Source organism: Nomascus leucogenys, chromosome 24, assembly GCF_006542625.1.
Source record: "Nomascus leucogenys isolate Asia chromosome 24, Asia_NLE_v1, whole genome shotgun sequence".
NCBI classification, from domain to species: Eukaryota; Metazoa; Chordata; class Mammalia; order Primates; family Hylobatidae; genus Nomascus; species Nomascus leucogenys.
Genome location: NC_044404.1, coordinates 12,743,161 through 12,761,265, shown reverse-complemented (window position 1 = coordinate 12,761,265; position 18,105 = coordinate 12,743,161). Strand labels below are relative to the sequence as shown.

At 50.8% G+C, this 18,105-nt stretch overlaps 2 protein-coding genes across 8 annotated transcripts in view; both read right to left on the bottom strand.

Annotated features, from left to right (window-relative positions):
• MFN2 (mitofusin 2) overlaps positions 1-11,083 on the bottom strand; it is a 33,765-nt gene extending 22,682 nt beyond the window's left edge. Inside the window, exons 1-4 of one of the 7 annotated variants that reach the window (XM_030805947.1) lie at positions 10,801-11,083; positions 9,167-9,312; positions 8,686-8,753; positions 1,996-2,174 (exon numbers count right to left, since the gene is read on the bottom strand). In XM_030805947.1, coding sequence (XP_030661807.1) covers positions 1,996-2,170 — 175 coding nt within the window. In that variant the 5' untranslated portion in view covers positions 2,171-2,174; positions 8,686-8,753; positions 9,167-9,312; positions 10,801-11,083. The other 6 variants (XM_030805948.1, XM_030805943.1, XM_030805944.1 and 3 more) reach the window with 6 other exon arrangements.
• A 5,221-nt stretch (positions 11,084-16,304) lies between these two features.
• The window catches only part of PLOD1 (procollagen-lysine,2-oxoglutarate 5-dioxygenase 1), a 40,504-nt gene continuing 38,703 nt past the window's right edge, over positions 16,305-18,105 (bottom strand). Inside the window, exon 19 of the mRNA XM_030805099.1 lies at positions 16,305-17,194. Coding sequence (XP_030660959.1) covers positions 17,039-17,194 — 156 coding nt within the window. The 3' untranslated portion in view covers positions 16,305-17,038. The remainder of the gene's footprint in view (positions 17,195-18,105) is intronic.

Here is an 18,105-nt window from a genome sequence, read left to right as displayed (position 1 = left end):
CGGACCTCTTCTTTGTGTGCCCCAGCACCCTGGACTTCTCCCATCTCAGCTCTCACCTCACCATAAGGTAACTGTCCAGCTCACCTATCTGTGTCATCTACCTCATGAGGGCCACGCTATCTGATCCCAGCACCCAGCAGGTGCACAAATGTTTGCTACGTGAGCAGACCTTTGGATTACTGCACTGCCCTTAACAGGCAGATGGCCAATAAATTACTCCATACAGGAGCAACTGAGTGAGCTCCCACCACTGTCCTGTCTAGAACTCGCACCAGACAGGTGCTTCAGCTGGCTGGAACACAGACAGGTGTTTAGCCCCTCTGCACACTCCTGGAAACTACAAGGCTGACAGGCCCCAGCCCTGAGAACACTCCGAAAGCATCTGAAGCATGACAAGGGCCCGCCCAGTGAGTTTCCCCTGCAGCCAGCGCCACGAAAGGAAGTGACCAAGTCAACAACACCCCCATCTCCCCTCCCGCTATGTCCACCGGTCACCTCTGCCCCAGATGCATCAATATTCCTCCCTTATATGGGCACCTGGGCATGGCCTTTGGAATGTCCCTCGGAGGAAGCTGGCTCTCAAGCATGTGACTACACTTAAAAGCGAGAGCCAGCAGGCCGACAAGCTCTTGTTACCTGCCTGTTAGAAACAGTCCCCAGGCAGGAACCATTCCCTCCCTGACCCAACACAGCTCAGGATCACTCCAGTTCTTTCCCTTCCATTTAAACAACAGGGGAGGCCTCATATTTTCACACAAAGAGAAATCAAAGCACGCATCACATAAACACCTGCATTACCCATGTGTTTGTCCACAACATCATCTGAGTAGGTGACTCAGAGCTTCCAAGAGGGTTAGTCTGGGCTCCCAGAGGGCAGCCTGATCTACCTCATCTCTGCACGCCCAGCACCTGGCACAGGGCTGGCACACCATAGCCACTGATAAACAGGCAATGAGTTGGGATTATTTCAGCTACCAATCATACTACTTTAAAATTCAGATTTTTTTTAGTTCAACAAGTATTTAGGAAACACCTTCTGTTGCATCAAGTGCCATGCAAAGGGCAGGGCACAGATGAGGGCATGAAATTGGACAGTCTCTTTCTTCAAAGGGAGCCTCGTGTAGCAGCCTGGCATGTAAAACAACGAGAAGCCAAGCTGCTCTATTTGAAAGCAGAATGGAAAGAAGGTGGCCCCCTGAGCCAGGGGCCAACCCCCAGAGCACCACCACTGAACTTCTAGGGTTCTGCAGACTAGAATCTGAAACCACTGTTCACACCTGAGTCCACCTTTCACAAGTGAGGAAACCAAGGGCAGATAAGACTCAGTTACTGGGTCTCCACAGACAATCTCAGGACCTGGCACCAAAGTGCCCTTCTAAAGAGGGAGCCTGAGGAAGCCAGCGCTGGAGTTGACACTCAGATGAGTGGGGCCCTGGGAACCAGTCCTTCTCTGCTGATAGACAGGAACTAGAGGTTGGGCTCAAATTAGTAACTAGTAGAAAAGGCATAGGTGACGTGAGTTTCCTATAGTTCTGCCACCAATCTAAAAATATCAAACGGCGCCCTGGTCAGGGATCACTGACACCCAAACAGTGCCTGGTATTAATGGCAGCCAGAACTAGGCAAAGGAAAACACGTGGGCTCCGGAGTTGGACACACCTGGGTAAAGCCCCGATCTATTACTTACAAGGTATCGGACAACTCTCAAACCTCAATTTGCTTGCCTTGTAGATGCGGATAAGATTCACCTATCTTTCATGATTAAATGAAACGAAACGTGGACTTCTTAAAGTAATTACTAAATGGCAGTTCCCTTGTCTTCCTGGCCTCATCTCCCCAGACTCCAATTCCACATGATTTCAAGAGCAGAGCATTTCTGAGGCTATCTGCTTATGAGTTCCCTAGGAACAGAGATATACTTCCCCACCCGCAAATCCCACTAGCTAAATATCTAAACACGTAAGAGCAGGCCTGGCTGAGCAGGTGCGCCCTTACCTTCAAGGAAGGTGGCGCTCTCCTGGATGTAGGCCCCCAGCTGCTCAAAAATGCCGTTGATCTTCTTCTTGGCAGTGACAAAGTGCTTAAGTGGGGATGCATTCACCTCAGCCATGTGTCTCTTATCTTTCTTGACTGTGACAATAGAGTTGCATCGAGAGAAGAGCAGGGACATTGCGCTGCAAGAGAAGCCAATGTGAGTGAACCCAGCAACACCTACCTCGGGACATCCTGCTAGGGGGATGGCGGAATGCTTGGGGGAGAATCAAGAATATGGGGATCTCAGGTCACTGCAACCTCCAGGACTAGAACAAAGGATGGTGAAATAAGAACAGTGTCTTAGGCTGGGCGCGGTGGCTCACCCCTGTAATCTCAGAACTTTGGGAGGTCGAGGCAGGTGGATCACCTGAGGTCAGGAGTTCAAGACCAGCCTGGCCAACATGGTGAAACCCCATCTCTACTGAAAAAACAATAATTAGCCAGGCCCGATGGCACACACCTGTAATCTCAGCTACTCGGGAGGCTGAGACAGGAGAATCAATTGAATCAATTGAGATGGAGGCTGCAATGAACCGAGATCATGCCATTGTACTCCAGCCTGGGCAACAGGGCGAGATTTTGTCTCAAAAAATAAAATAAAATTAGCCTGACACAGTGGCATGCATCTGCAGTCCTAGCTTCTTGGGAGTCTGAGGTGGGAGGGTCACTTGAGCCAGGAGTTTGGGCTGCAGTGACCTATGATCGGTCCACTGCACTCTAGCCTGGGAGAGAGCAAGACCACATAAAAACACTATTGGTTAGGGGCCAGGTTCAGTGGCTCATGCCTGTAATCCCAGCACTTTGAGAGGCCAAGGCAGGCAGATCGCTTGAACTTAGGAGTTCAAGACCAGCCTAGGCAACATAGGATCCCGTCTCTATTTAAAACAAAACACACAAAAAAACAGCCAGGCATGGTGGATTATGCCTGTAATCCCAGCACTTTGGGAGGCTGAGGCAGGTGGATCACAAGGTCAGGAGTTCAAGACCAGCCTGGCCAACATGATGAAACCCCGTCTCTACTAAAAATACAAAAAAATTTAGCCAAGTGTGGTGGCGGCCGCCTATAATCCCAGCTACTTGGGAGGCTGAGGCAGAGAATTGCTTGAACCTGGGAGGCGGAGGATGCAGTGAGCCGAGATCGCACCACTGTACTCCAGCCTGGGTGACAGAGCAAGAGCCAGTCTCAACAAAGAAAAACACACACACACACACACACACACACACGCACAAAACTATTGGTCTATTTTAGTGTAGCATAGGTGTGCTACAGAAAATTTGGAAACTGAAGGGGAAAAAAACCCATAACCCCATCATTTTGTGATAAGCAATGTTAACATTCTATTTACTTATTTATTATTTTGAGACAAGATCTCGCTGTTACCTGGGCTGGAGTGCAGTGGCACAATCACAGCTCACTGCAGCCTCAACCTCTTGGGCCCAAGCAATCCTCCCACCTCAGCCTCCTGAGTACGTGAGACCACAGGCGTGTACCACCATGCCCCACTAATTTTTTTAAAATTTTTTGTAGAGACAGGGTCTTCTTATGTTGCCCAGGCTGCTCCCAAACTCTTGGGCTCCAATGATCCTCTCACTTTGGTTTCCCAAAATGCTGGGATTAAAGGCGTGAGCCACCATGCCCAGCCGACATTTTTTTTTCTTTTTTTTGAGACACAGTCTTGCTCTATCGCTCAGGCTGGAGTGCCGTGGCATGATCTCGGCTCACTGCAACCTCCACCTCCCGAGTTCCAAGCTATTCTCCTGCCTCAGCCTCCCGAGTAGCTGGGACTACAGGCACTCACCACCATGCCCGGCTAATTTTTGTATTTTCAGTAGAGGTGGGGTTTCACCATGTTGCCCAGGCTGGTCTTGAACTCCTGACCTCAAATGATCCACCCACCTCGTCCTCTGAAACTGCTGGAATTACAGGCATGAGCGACCGCACCCGGCCCAACATTTTGTTTAAGTCTTTTTTTTTTTTTTTTGAGACAGAGTCTCACTTTTGTCACCCAGGCTGGAGTGCAGTGGTGCAATCTCAGCTCACTACAACCTCCGCCTCCCCGGTTCAAGCGATTCTCCTGCCTCACTCAGCCTCCTGAGTTGCTGGGATTATGGGCATGTGCCACCACACCCAGCTAATTTTTGTATTTTTTGTAGAGACAGGGCTTCGACATGTTGGCCAGGCTGGTCTTGAACTCCTGACCTCAGGTGACCCGCCTACCTCGGCCTCCCAAAGTCCTGGGATTACAGGCATGAGCCACCGTGCCCGGCCATATTATCACAGTCTATTTTTGTGTGACTGTCTCTCTTGCTCTCACTCAATCCCACACATCTTTGTAGCTTATCTTTGCATATAACAATAACATTTTAGAGGTCATGAAACTTGACTCCAAAGTCCTAGAGATCTTTGGTCAAAGGTCAAAAGAGGCTGGGCATGGTGGCTCACACCTATAATCCCTGCACTTCGGGAGGCCCAGGCGGGTGGATCACTTGAGACCAGCCTGGCCAACATGGTGAAACCCCTTCTCTACTAAAAATACAAAAATTTAGCGAGGCATGGTGGCAGGCACCTGTAATCCCAGCTACTCGGGAGGTTGAGGCATGAGAATTGCTTGAACCTGGGAGGTAGAAGTTGCAGTGAGCTAAGATCACGCCATTGCACTCCAGCCTGAGCGATAGAGCAAGACTGTATCTCAAAAAAAAAAAAAAGGTCAAAAAGACACAGACACACCAGAAGGTAGTGCCCAGGGTAAGACTGGGAATTCCGACCCCAAAAGTGGACCCCTGCCAGGTCCCTCAGAGTTCCCACCATGGCGAAAGCTACTTCTTGAGCAGAGCCCACCGATCCTAGGAAGTCAAAGAGCAAAGGCCCTCCTGGATGAAGGGGCATGTCTGACTGTGCCTGGGTCTGTCACAGCCTCCCCAGCCACCCTAATCTTAGGGCCCTCAGTTCTCCACCCAGCAGTAAGCTCACTCTCTCTAGACGGGAAATGAGATGTTGCTCCCAAGCAAGCACACATGAGAAACTTCCAAATGGGGCAAAGTATGTTGCACAAGGTCCTGAAAAGCAGAAAGAACACCTGGAAGAGGTACATGAAGACCAAATGCCAAAACAGACTTTTAGGGACTAACCATCCCAAAGAGTGGGCAGAAGATAGACCGACCCAAAGCAGGATAGGGACCCACGTGTGCCCAAACCAACAAGTTCTTGTGCAATGTTAATGATTCCTCTGGAGACAAGGGAAGGAAGTGACCCCATTTCTGTTTCTACATTCCTCCTCAGCATGATGCCACAGCTATGAGAGATGTTTTCTCAGCATGAAAGCCGTATGTCCAGGGCTTAAAGACAGTACAGCTCTGAGAAAGGAAACTGCAAAGAAAATGCTACTCTCACTCTTCCAAAGCAGCAGAGAGTATGCTGAAATCAGGCAATCAGGCTTGCCATGGCCTGGCAGATCAGACTGTTCGAGAAAGAGGGGATGTGGCAGGCACAAGAGGAAAGCCACCCAAAAAGAAAAGAAAAGGGATCAGGAGCCAGGCACGGTGGCTCATGCCTGTAATCCCAGCACTTTGTCAGGAGTTCAAGACCAGTCTGGCCAACATGGTGAAACCCCATCTCTACTAAAAATACAAAAAATTAGCTGGGTGTGGTGATGCATGCCTGTAGTCCCAGCTACTCCAGAGGCCAAGGCAGGAGAATCACTTGAACCTGGGAGATGGAAGTTGCAGTGAACCAAGATCTTGCCACTGTACTCCAGCCTGGGCGACAGAGCGAGAGTCTCTCTCTTAAAAAAAAAAAAAGAGAAGGGATCAGCGATGGGGCATGATATAGCACTACCTATGACAGGTTTTGTAATCAGGCAGAGCTGGGTTCAAATTGTGACTATATTTCTGGGCTGCTTAAACTTAAGCAAGTTATTTCATCACAGAACCTTGCTTTCTTCATGTGCACAACAAACAAGACACCTATTGGAGAGAAAAACTGTTTCAAATTGTCTTTTTTCTCTACTCTCACACCATAATCATCAACACAAGAGACTTCTGTGACCAAATGTGAAGGGGTTTCTTCCCCACACACCAAGCAGCAGACACCAGCTGGGTGTCCTCTCATTCAGTTCCCACGCTGTCTACCCGGAGAGTGTCAGATCCCACAGGTTGAGGGCTCAGTCCCCAGGACTGCCCTGCCTCTCCACCACCACCCCTCAAACATACCAGTCGCCAGTCTGGGCCTCCAGAACTTCTCACCGACTGGCTTCAGGCTGGGGTTCCCATGACCCCCTCTTTGAGTTCGATTAATTTGATGGAGCAGCTTACCTAGCCCAGGGAAACACTTACTTACGTTTACCAGGTTATTATGAGGGATATCGCAAAGGATACAGATAAGGAGATGCTTAGGGCAAGGTATGGGGGAAGAGGCATGTAGTTTCTGTGCCCTCCCTGAGCACGCCTCTCTCCAGGAATTTCCACGTGTTCAGCTATCTGCAAGCTCCCTGAACTCTGTCCTCTTGCATTTTTATGGAAGCTTCATGACATCAGCATTCCTTCCCCCAGGATACAGGGTCCAACCCTCTCAGGGGAGGGTTTTAAGGCCCACAATCAGAAAGGTGGGGAAAGATTAGGGTGGAAGGAGAGTAGGAGAAGGTCAGAGGCCTGCCCCTGAGGCCTAACATACCTAACGTTATAACAAAAAACCGTAACAAGGGCTATGGATAGGAGTTATGAGACTGGATCCGTGGATGAAAACCAATATCCTAATACCACAATACCATCTAAACTGTGATAAGACTAAAGTTGATGATGCAAGCAACATGCTTCACATACAGTAAGAGCTAAAGGTAGCTTTACATGTTATAAAGCAATAACAACAAACTCTACCAGCAAGATCACAAGACTCTCTCCATGAACATCCAGCCTTCAGGGAGGGCAGAGGCAACTCTGCCAACTCACCCCACACACACCACTCTCTTACCCGCTACCACGGAGATCAAATAAACAGGTCAGCTGGGGAAGGATCAGCGATACCCCACTCCAGAAGTGACTTGCTGCAGGAAGCAAGCTCCCCCGCCATCAGAAGCAGGTGCTTTTAAGTTCTGGTCAATGTTTGCAAGCCCAGGAGATATAAAACCAAATGCATTAGTGCTCACTAACTGCAAGACTCAATAGCGTGTACACCAGTAGAAGCTTGGGAGCTCCAGTTTACAAGGTCTGCTGGGAGCTCAGTCGGTCCAGGAGCTTCCCTGCTCTCACCAATACCCAGCCTGCAGCTGCCTCCAAACCCCTGGCATAAAACCTACTGTCAACCCCTCCAAACTCTGCCTGATTTATCTGGCTCTGCTAACTTGCAAGCTGAGATTCCACATTTGTGTTGCATGAGCTGCTTTCTGCCTGGAATCCTCCTTCCTTTTCCACCCATTTGGCATACTCCTACTGTCCCTCTAGACCCAACTCAAGTGTCACCCGCTCCATGAAGCCTCCTCTGATGCCTCATAGAGAACAAACAACATCACGGACTTCTGGTTTTTGTCACATCCTGTGTTCCCCAATTATCTTAAGGCTTTGACTGCTGACTCCCTACTCCTCCAGGGTAATGCCGGGCAGCTGGGTTCCTGCTGCTCCTCTGGAAAGCCTTGATAATCTCTGCTTCACCACAGACCTCGCCACAGGCACATGGGGACCATCCCGCAAGCATAGCCTGAGAGCCCAGCTCCAACATCAGTGACACATTAAGCGTCACACTTCAAGCTGTGACTGCCTCGTAAGTGCTCTGGAGATTACTGTTTTGGATAGTTTCTGGCAGCACTTCCCAAAGCGTGGTCCACAGAACTCGACTTGCACCCAATATCCCATGTAAAGAAGGTTCAATAGTAGAATCAGTTTGTAAAACACCATATGCTAGGCCAGGCGCGGTGGCTCATGCCTGTAATCCCAGCACTTTGGGAGGCCGAGGCAGGCGGATTACGAGGTCAGGAGATCGAGACCATCCTGGCTAACACGGTGAAACCCCATCTCTACTAAAACTACAAAAAATTAGCCAGGCGTGGCAGCATGCGCCTGTAGTCCCAGCTACTCGGGAGGCTGAGGCAGGAGGATGGCATGAACCCGGGAGGCGGAGCTTGCAGTGAGCCAAGATCACGCCACTGCACTCCAGCCTGGGCGACAGAGCAAGACTCTGTCTCAAAAAAAAAAAAAAAAAAAAAAAAAAAAACACCATATGCTACCATTCCCCTCAGTGGAGCACGTGAGCACAGCAAAGAGTTTGGGAAGGAAGGCTTGTTCTAAAGACACTAGTTTAACTGTGTTGAATTCAGCATTTCACAAATATATTCAATGAAAAAACCCTTCTGTATAATAGCTTTTAAAATCCCAAGGATCACGCTTTAGGGAAAGACCCATTCTTTCTGGTACTCTCCCACCCCTACCCCCAAAAAGTGCCAGGGGCACAGTATTAATAAATATTAACCTAAGACCAGAAATGAACCCAGTTCTAAATGGAAACTGCTATTACCCCTCCAAGGGGTCAAAAGCGTTGCCTCAACCTAGGCTATTAGTTGAGGAGTATTAGGTATCTTGGGTGTAGAGAGAGCAGTAGCAAAATTCACTGCAAGGTGTGTTTGGATCCCAAGCACAGTCCCTGAATCCACACCACCTCCTTACCCAGTGTTATGTACAGCAACTCCTAGCAGGGAAAATAAAATGGATCCACGGATCGTCTGCTGGCACAACTGGAAAAGAGGAGAAGCTGAGAAATCGAAACAAAAAGAGTATACAGGGTAAAGGGGACAGAGCAGAATCTTAGAAGAGCAGTGACAAGGAGCCAACCTGTGCTGGGCCGAGATGGGAAAAAGCCAGCACAGCAGAGAAGACCAAACAAGGGAGATAGAGACTAATTCTTTAGGGAGCCCAAGAGATCCCAGCCACTTCCTGAACTGTCAACTTTTAAACAGGCTCTCTAAGCAACCAGCGGAATCCTTCACAGAAGTAAAGAGATACAGCAGTTTTTCAACACAAGTTAGAAAGCTGTGGCTCTATACAAAGAGGATGCCATCCAAGAGACTTGCCACCAGAGGTCCAGGAGAGCACACCCCTGTCCACTCAACTCAAATCCAGGGTGCCAGAAGTCACAGCTACTACTTACTTTTTTGGATGGTGAGAGATCTTCACAGGGTAGGCATCATGGACATGGCTGGAGTCCAAAAGACAAAAAGATTCTGAGTCCTCTGTCCTGTCTCAGGTTGAGGTTGGCTATTGATTGACTGTGTTAGCTCCACCAGTCCTGACTTACTAGAAAAGAGAAGGGAGATGGATCAGGTGTCCAAAAAACAAACAACAAAAAACAAAAAAAAACACTGGTGTACAAAACATGTCTAATCAGGTTTCAAGCCAAACAAACTCATCCCTGAGGGAAGCTTACTCATTGAGGTACTGGGGAGTTGCGCTGGCATGTGAGGAAGTGCCCTGGGGAAAAAAACGCAGAGGTGTGGGACCAACCCTGGCTGTGCACAAACACGTGTTCCGCCATGTGCGGGTTTGAGGCACCATGGAGGTCCCTGCAGGAGCCCTGGGAAAGGTACATCCAGAGAGGGGAGAAGAGGACAGAGCAAAACTAGGAACAAAGCTGGGCTTGAGGACTGTGGAACAGCTATTGAGGAACAGAAGAACTGACTGAAAGCCAATGTGTTCAGCTACTGTAAAGTACTCACTTAATTCTCTATTCTACGGGCAGAGGGCTGGAATACTTGAAGATTTATAGACTGTTAGTCAATTGTCTAAGCTGGGATCTTAAATACTAGCTCCCTTTGTCTCCAAAGCTCCTGGAGTGCAGCAGCGCGATCTCGGCTCAACCTCCGCCTCCAGGGTTCAAGCGATTCTCCTGCCTCAGCCTCCTGAGTAGCTGGGATTACAGGCGTGTGCCAGCAAGCCCGGCTAATTTTTGTTTTTAGCACAGATGGGGTTTCACCATGTTGGTCAGGCTGGTCTCGAACTCCTGACCTCAGGTGATCTGCCCGCCTCGGCCTCCCAAAGTGCTGGGATTACAGGTGTGATCCACTGCGACCGGCCTCCTTCCTTTTTTAACTACATTGAGCTGCCTTCCTCCCCCAAGCCCCAAACCTTGGGACACCAGAGGCGGATAACCAGAGCCCTTTTCTGGGTAGAAGAGAGAGAAATGATTAAGAATTTAAAGAAAGAGGGCAATGAAGGATTACGAGAGGGGGTAACGGGCAGTTCTGCCTTCGTGTGTCTTAACAGCTATTTATTCAACATTTTCTGTGTGCCTTCTGTGTGTGTGTCAGGCGCCAGGTTAGGAATGTATAAGAAACAGTCCTGCCCTCCAGGGCCTTACAGTCCGGTGAGAAGTCATACAAGTAAACAGGGTTGAACGAGAGGGCAGTAACTGCCCAAAGTGGGGATGGCAGGGCGCTCCCGCGGTGAACGTGGACACCTATCAGGTGCTGAGTAAATGCTGGCAAAATGAAGACTGGATGAAAAACAGAGAAGGGGCAGGGGTAGAACGTGGCCGTGAAGGGTGGAAAGGCGGGGGCGATGAGAAGCTACAGGGGACTCCACCTACCAGTCCCAGGTCCAGCGGCCGGCCCCCCCCTCTCAGGGCCGGAGAGGGCCCGGCGGCGAGGCCGGGGAGTGGGGACCCCCGCTTGACTGCATCCCAGACCCCCGTGGCCCCAGAATCCCAACGGCCCACGCCGAGCTGCTCAAGACTCGCCGGGCCGGGCCGGGCCAGTCCCCGCCACCCCGGCTTGCTCGCCCTCTCACCTTCACCTTCCCGGCCTCGCGGCGGCCATCACACTCACTACGTCACCAGCGAGCGCCACCCCGGGGGAGGCGGGAGGAGGGAAGTGGACAAGCGCGTCACCAGTCGCCTCAGATTGCCCCTCGACCCGGGTGAGCTGGTGGACCCTGAGCCCAGCTCGCCCCGCCTACTCCTTACGCCTCTGCGGCCCCGCGACTCGGCGCTTCGAGCAGCGCCTCAGCGCGCCACTCCTCCGCCGGCGCGTCCCAAGCCGACGACGCAGAGGCTCGGAATCCCGCTGCACCATGGGGGCTGTAGTTCCGGCGGGCGTCGGCCAGAGCTGGGGGGTGGGGCAGAGTGGGGTGGAACCTCAAGCTGTCAAGGGGCGAAAAAACAAGGGCGTGGAGTAGAGGTTCCCGCTCTTTCGCCGGTTGTCCTAGAGCCTGACCCTGGGGCCTCTGCCAGCTCTGGAATCCAGATTTGCATTCTGTAATCTTAGAGGAGTGCTCTCTAGAGGGCCAGGCCTAGGGTGAAGTGACTCATCAGGCAGACAGAAGCGAGCATGGGCCTGCTGCCCTTCAGTCGCCTTTGAGGAAAGAACAGCAGCAACAACGGCGAATCAATGCCAGTGACTGAACTGCATCTCTAACATCCACCGCTGTGTTTAATGTCCACAGCAGTCCCAAGAGACGGAGAGGGGAGGTTACCTAAGCTCACATGGTTACCCAGATCACCGGGCCCCAGTGATGAGCCAGACACTAGGAAACCGCAGCAAACAGGTCCCTTGCAGGACTTGGCCTCCGCAGGGAAGGCTCCAAGCCTGAGCGCGCCAGAACAGTAGCCACTAGCCACGTGTGGCTCTCGAGTCCTGAGCCAGTGCAAACGCAGATGCGCTATGAGACTTAGGACAAAAAAGACTGTTAAACTATCTCAATTTTCAGGAAAAAAAAATATCGACCGGGCGCGGTGGCTCACGCCTGTAATTCCAGCATTTGGGGAGGGCGAGGCGGGTGGATCGCTTGAGGTCGGGAGTTCAAGACCAGCCTGGCCAACATGGTGAAACCGCGTCTGTACTAAAAATACAAAAATTAGCCAGGTGTGATGGTGCACTCCGGAGGAATACGCAGGAGAATCGCTTGAACACGGGGGGCGGAGGTTCCAGTGAGCCGAGATCTTGCCACTGCACTACAGCCAGCGCAACAGAGACTCCGTCTCAAAAAAGAAAAAAAAATCTATTTTGAGCCAGAGTCTCACTCTGTCACTCAGGCTGGAGTGCAGTAGTGCAATCACGGCTCACTGCAGCCTCGAACTCCTGGGCTCAAGTAATCCTCCCACCTCACTCAGCCTCCCAAGTAGCTGACAACAGATGCTGCAGCCATGCCTAATATTTATTTTTTGTAGACATGGGGAAGCATTTCACTTTGTTACCCAGGCTAGTCTCCTGAACTCCTGGACTCCTGGAGTCAAGCAATCTTCTCCTGCCTCGGCTTCCCAAAATGCTGGGTTGCAGGTACCTGCACAGTGCAGTGCTATTAGGTCATTAATATTTATATGCTGATTACATATTGAAGTGATAATATTTTGGATCATTTGGGTTAAATACATTACTAAGATTAATTGCACCTGTTTCTTTTTACTTTTAAAAATGTGGCTACTAGAAAATTTAAAATTACATAAGTAGCTTGTATTTGTGGCTCAAATTGTAATTCTATGGGATGGTGATGCTCTATAACCATGGTAGAACCACCTCAATTTATTGCCACAAATAACCTCAAGAGGCAAATCAGTACTCTGATATCGAACTGACTGGTTTATCAGTCTCCTGTGAGGATGGCCAAAGGGAGCTCTCCTGCCCACACTGCCCTCTGAGTAGCCTAGTCCCCCGCGGGTCTGACCGTGGACTGTGGGGCCACACGCCGACTCGGCCTCAGGGTGTAGACAGGGCCCTCTCTGGGATGTGGCGTGCCTTGGGGCCTCAGTCGATAGCTGCCTTGTACTGGGTCGGATTGTTTCCTCCTCCACAATCTCTGGACTCCCTAAGGGGAGGAACTGTAAATTCCACTTCCATTCTCTGAGAGCAGGAACTATAAATTCCATTTCCTTTTTCCTTTTTTTTGAGACGGAGTCTCGCTCTCGCTCTGTTGCCCAGACTGGAGCGCAGTGGCACCATCTTGGCTCACCGCAACCTCCGCCTCAGGCATTTCTCCCACCTCAGTCTCCCCACTAGCTGGGATTACAGGCGTGCACCACCATGCCTGGCTAATTTTTGTATTTTTAGTAGAGATGAGGTTTCACCATGTTGGCCAGGCTGGTCTCAAACTCCTGACCTCAGGTGATCCACCCGCCTCAGCCTCCCAAAGTGCTGGTATTACAGGTGTGAGCCACCACGCCCAGCCTTCCTTGTCCTTCTTTAGCAGAATCTTGCCCAAGTCAGGTGGAAGCCTGGATGTTCTCTCTCCTAAACATCTCCCCTGCCCGCTCCCTTCTTTTCCCTAAACTTCCCTGCAAGCATTGGTCTAGGTTCCTTGTCACTTGCCTGGACTGCTGTAGGAGCCTCTGAATCCATTCCCAGGCATGTAGTCTTGTACTCTGCCCAGCAGCTGGGCTTTATCTCTGAAACACATCTGCAAACTTGCCCAGCAAGTAGAGGAAATCGCACAGTTTGGAGATATGTAACATGTGTTCCTCATTGAGATGGCTGGATCCTCGTTTCAACCCTCGGGATGACAAAACTCTAGCAGGGCTGAGTGTTATTGGGAATGGGTGCAGAGTACATTGATGTACAACTCCAGGAGACCTTTCTTTCTTACCTTACCTTGTTTTTTTTTTTTTTTTAGACAAGAGTCTTGCTCTCTCACCCAGGCTGGAGTGCAGTGGCGTGATCTCAGCTCACTACAACCTCTGCGTCCCAAGTTCAAGCGATTCTCGTGCCGCAGCCTCCTGAGTAGTTGGGATTACAGGCATGTGCCATAAAGCCCACCTTATTTTTGTATTTTTAGTAGAGACGGGGTTTTGCCATGTTGGTGATGCTGGTTGAGAATTCCTGGCCTCAAGTGATCCTCCCACCTCAGCCTCCCAAAGCGCTGGGATTACACTGCACCCGGTGGTCCATATTACCTTTTTTTTTTTTTTTTTTTTTTGGTGACAGGTTCTTGCTCTGTCGCCCAGGCTGGAGTGTAGTGGTGCAATCTTGGCTCACTGCACCCTCCACCTCCCAGGTTCAAGTGATTTTCCCAGCTCAGCCTCCCAAGTAGCTGGGATTACAGGCACCTGCCACCACACCTGGCTAATTTTTGCATTTTTTGTAGAGATGGGGGTTTTGCCATGTTGGCCAGGCTGGTCTCGAACTCTTAACCACAAGTGATCCATCCGCCTGAGCCTCCCAAAGTACTGGGATTACAGATGTGAGCCACAGCATCTGGACCCCCATGTTACCTATTTTCTTTGACTTTTTCATGGTGAAGATGCGTTTGTAATCAGAAAAAAGTTAACAGTTAAAAACAACCCTATGCCGGGCACAGTGGCTCACACCTGTAATCCCAGCACTTTGGGAGGCCGAGGCAGGTGGATCATCTGAGGTCAGGAGATTGAGACCACCCTGGCCTACATGGTGAAACCCCGTCTCTACTAAAAATACAAAAACTAGCTGGGCGTGGTGGCAGGTGCCGGTAATCCCAGCTAGTCATGAGGCTGACGCAGGAGAATTGCTTGAACCTGGGAGGCAGAGGTTGCAGTGAGCCAAGATCATGCCATTGCACTCCAGCCTGGGCGACAGAGTGAGACTCCATCTCAAAAACAAAAACAAAAATAACCCTAACATACACAAACACACACACAGGATTGTGTCGGCACAAACCAGTTCAAGAACATTCAAAAAACAGATTAGACATGGTGGCTTTCAGAAAGAAGAACTGAGCAGCTGGGGGGAAAGGATGAGAGAAAGATTAAGATTTATGCTGTTTGAATTTACGATGAGTCAATTTTGAAAATGAAAAGACTCAAAAATCTTTTTTTTTTTTTTTGAGATGGAGTCTCGCTCTATTGCCCAGGCTGGAGTGCAGTGGCGCAATCTCGGCTCACTGCAAGCTCCGCCTCCTGGGTTCACGCCATTCTCCTGCCACAGCCTCTCCGAGTAGCTGGGACTACAGGCGCCCGCCACCACGCCCGGCTAATTTTTTGTATTTTTAGTAGAGATGGGGTTTCACCGTGGTCTCCATCTCCTGACCTCGTGATCCGCCCGCCTCGGCCTCCCAAAGTGCTGGGATTACAAGCGTGAGCCACCGCGCCCGGCGTTTTTTTGTTTTTTTTTTTAATTGAGACGGAGTCTTGCTCTGTTGCCCAGACTGGAGTGCAGTAGCCCAATCTTGGCTCATTGCAACCTCCACCACCTGGGTTCAAGCGATTCTCCTGCCTCAGCCTCCCGAGTAGCTGGGATTACAGGCACGTGCCAACACAACCGGCTAATTTTTTTATATTATTAGTAGAGACAGGGTTTCGCCATGTTGGCCAGGCTGATCTCAAACTCCTGACCTCAGGTAATCCGCCTGCCTCAGCCTAAGTGCTAGGATTACAGGCGTGAGCCACTGTGCCTGGCCTCAAAAATATTTTTTAAAAGACTTTCAGGCCTGGTATGGTGGCTCACACCTGTAATCTCAGTACTTTGGGAGGCCGAGGCAGATGGATCACCTGAGGTCAGGAGTTTGAGACCAGCCTGGCCAACATGGTGAAATGAAACCCTGTTTCTACAAAAAATATAAAAATGTGTCAGGCATGGATACCTATAATCCCAGCTACTCGGGAGGCTGAGAAGCTAGCATGACCTTTCTTAAAGGCTCTAAAAAGAGGGCTCTTGGCCGGGCACGGTGGCTCATGCCTGTAATTCCAGCACTTTGGGAGGCCGAGGCGGGTGGATCACCTGAGGTCAGGAGTTCAGGACCAGCCAGACCAACCTGGTGAAACCCTGTCTCTACTAAAAAAACAAAAATTAGCCAGGCATGGTGATGGGTGCCTGTAACCCTAGCTACTCGGGAGGCTGAGGCAGGAGAATTACTTGAACCCAGGAGGCGGGGGTTGCAGTAAGCCGGGATCGCATCATTGCACTCTAGCCTGGAAGACAGAGTGAGACTCTGTCTCAAAAAAAAAAAAAAAAAAAAAGGCTGGGCGCAGTGGCTCATGCTTGTAATCCCAGCACTTTGGGAGGCCGAGGCAGGCGGATCACGAGGTCAGGAGATGGAGACCACGGTGAAACCCCGTCTCTACTAAAAATACAAAAAAATTAGCCAGGCGTGGTGGCGGGCGCCTGTAGTCCCAGCTACTCGGAGAGGCTGAGGCAGGAGAATGGCGTGAACCCGGGAGGCGGAGCTTGCAGTGAGCCGAGATCGCGCCACTGCACTCCAGCCTGGGAGACAGAGCAAGACTCTGTCTCAAAAAAAAAAAAAAAAAAAAAAAAAAGAGGGCTCTTAAAACCTCTCCCTGCAGACACTCACACCAAGACACACGCACACCCACTTGCCCTGAGCATCTTCCCTTCAGTAGTTTAAATGACCTTTAATAGAAACTCTCCAGTTTCTGACGGTCTGTCCCTCTCTTCAGAGGCATCCAGGACAGGGTGACCCAGTGCGGTGTGTGGACCTGTCACTCCCCTCCCCACAGGCAAGTAGAAGATCGAGCTGTGCACAGATGCCTTTTCTGTCTCCCAAGAGGTTCTCTGGAGTCGCTCTCTCCAGGGGCCTACGGTTTGCTCTCATGACCAGCCATGGAGGCAGAAGTCTCAGACTCCGGGCAGCCCCTGGAGTCTGATCCAGGTGTCTTTACCCCAACACTTGAAGCAGAAGCCCCTGGTGCAACAGCTGTGCCTGGGAGAAGCTCTGGCCGTGGCTTCTCACCCAGACAGTGTTTCTGGGTAACTTGGGGAAGCCCCTGTTCTGCTCAAGTCTCACCCCATGGAAGAGGTGGGGGAAGGGGGCCTTGGTTTTTCAGGAAGACAGGTTGGAGAGGACGAGTCACTACAAAGCAGTAAAAGTGAACGGTGTCTCCAGGGGCTGGGTCCAGAGTACCACGGAGAGCCCCAGCCATGGAGGTGTGTTCCGCCTCTGGCCTACAGGAATCTCTCTGAATCTCTCTGATTGGTGGCTCCAACAGCAATGGGAAGTCAAGAGCCAGGAGGCTGGACTGGGTTCCCTGGGACCCCGAGGTCCCAGAGGCTGCTGGGCAGTGGTTGTCGGCAAAGAAGAAAGGTCCAAGAGGGTCAGGCCTGGCCAATTAGGGATCGACGAAGGAGACTGCGATGTAGCGGGTGCCCCTGGTGGTGGGGAGCCCCTCGTGGTAATGCGTGAGTCGTCCAGGGTGCATGAGGGTCCAGCCCTTCCTTGGGGCTCGGACGGAACAGTTGTAGCGCAGGAACCGACAGCCCCCGCCCTGGGAGACAGAAAGCATCAGTGTCCTTTCCCCACTGCCCCCTGCCCATCTATTCTCCCGTATGTCATGGCCAAGTGGCCCTCAGCACTGCCTGCCTGGGGATGCCTTCTGGAATGACAGCCACAAGCGCTGCCTAAGGAAGACACTAAATAAAGAGTAGTGGCCGGGCGTGGTGGCTCACGCCTGTAATCCCAACACTTTGGGAGGCTGAGGTGGGTGGACTGCCTGAGGTCAGGAGTTCAAGACCAGCCTGGCCAACATGGTGAGACCCCATCTCCACTAAAAATACAAAAACCAGCTGGGCGTAGCAGCGTGTGCCTGTAATCCCAGCTATTCGGGAGGCAAAGACAGAATCACTTGAACCCAGGAGGCAGTGAGCCGAGATTGCGCCACTGCACTCCAGCCTGGGCAACAGAGTGAGACTCTGTCTCAAAAACAACAAAAACAAACAAACAAACAAAACAAAGAGTAAGTGATCAAGGGCTCTGGCCTTGCTGTCGGGCAGCCCTGGGCAGACATCACCTCCACTCTTTACTAACTGTGACCAACCTGAGCTTCAGTTTCCCCTTCTGTAAAATGAGGGTTAAACAGAACAGGGTAGTGAGAATTAAATGAGATGTTACAATTGAGAGCTGAGGATCAAGCTTCCCAACCTCACTGCTATAGACGCTTTGCTGTGGAAGGCTGTCCCGGGCATCTCTGACTTCTACTCACTAGATGCCAGTAGCCCCTCATAGTTGTAAAAACCAATTATGTCTCTAGGCACTGCCAATGTCCCCTGCAGGCCACAATTGCTCCTGGTTGAGAATCTTTGGATTAGGGATGCCTGATATGTTTGTTGTAGGCTCTCAAAAAATTATAGCTCCAGCCTGGGCAACATAGTGAAACCCCATCTCTATAAACAAGAAAAA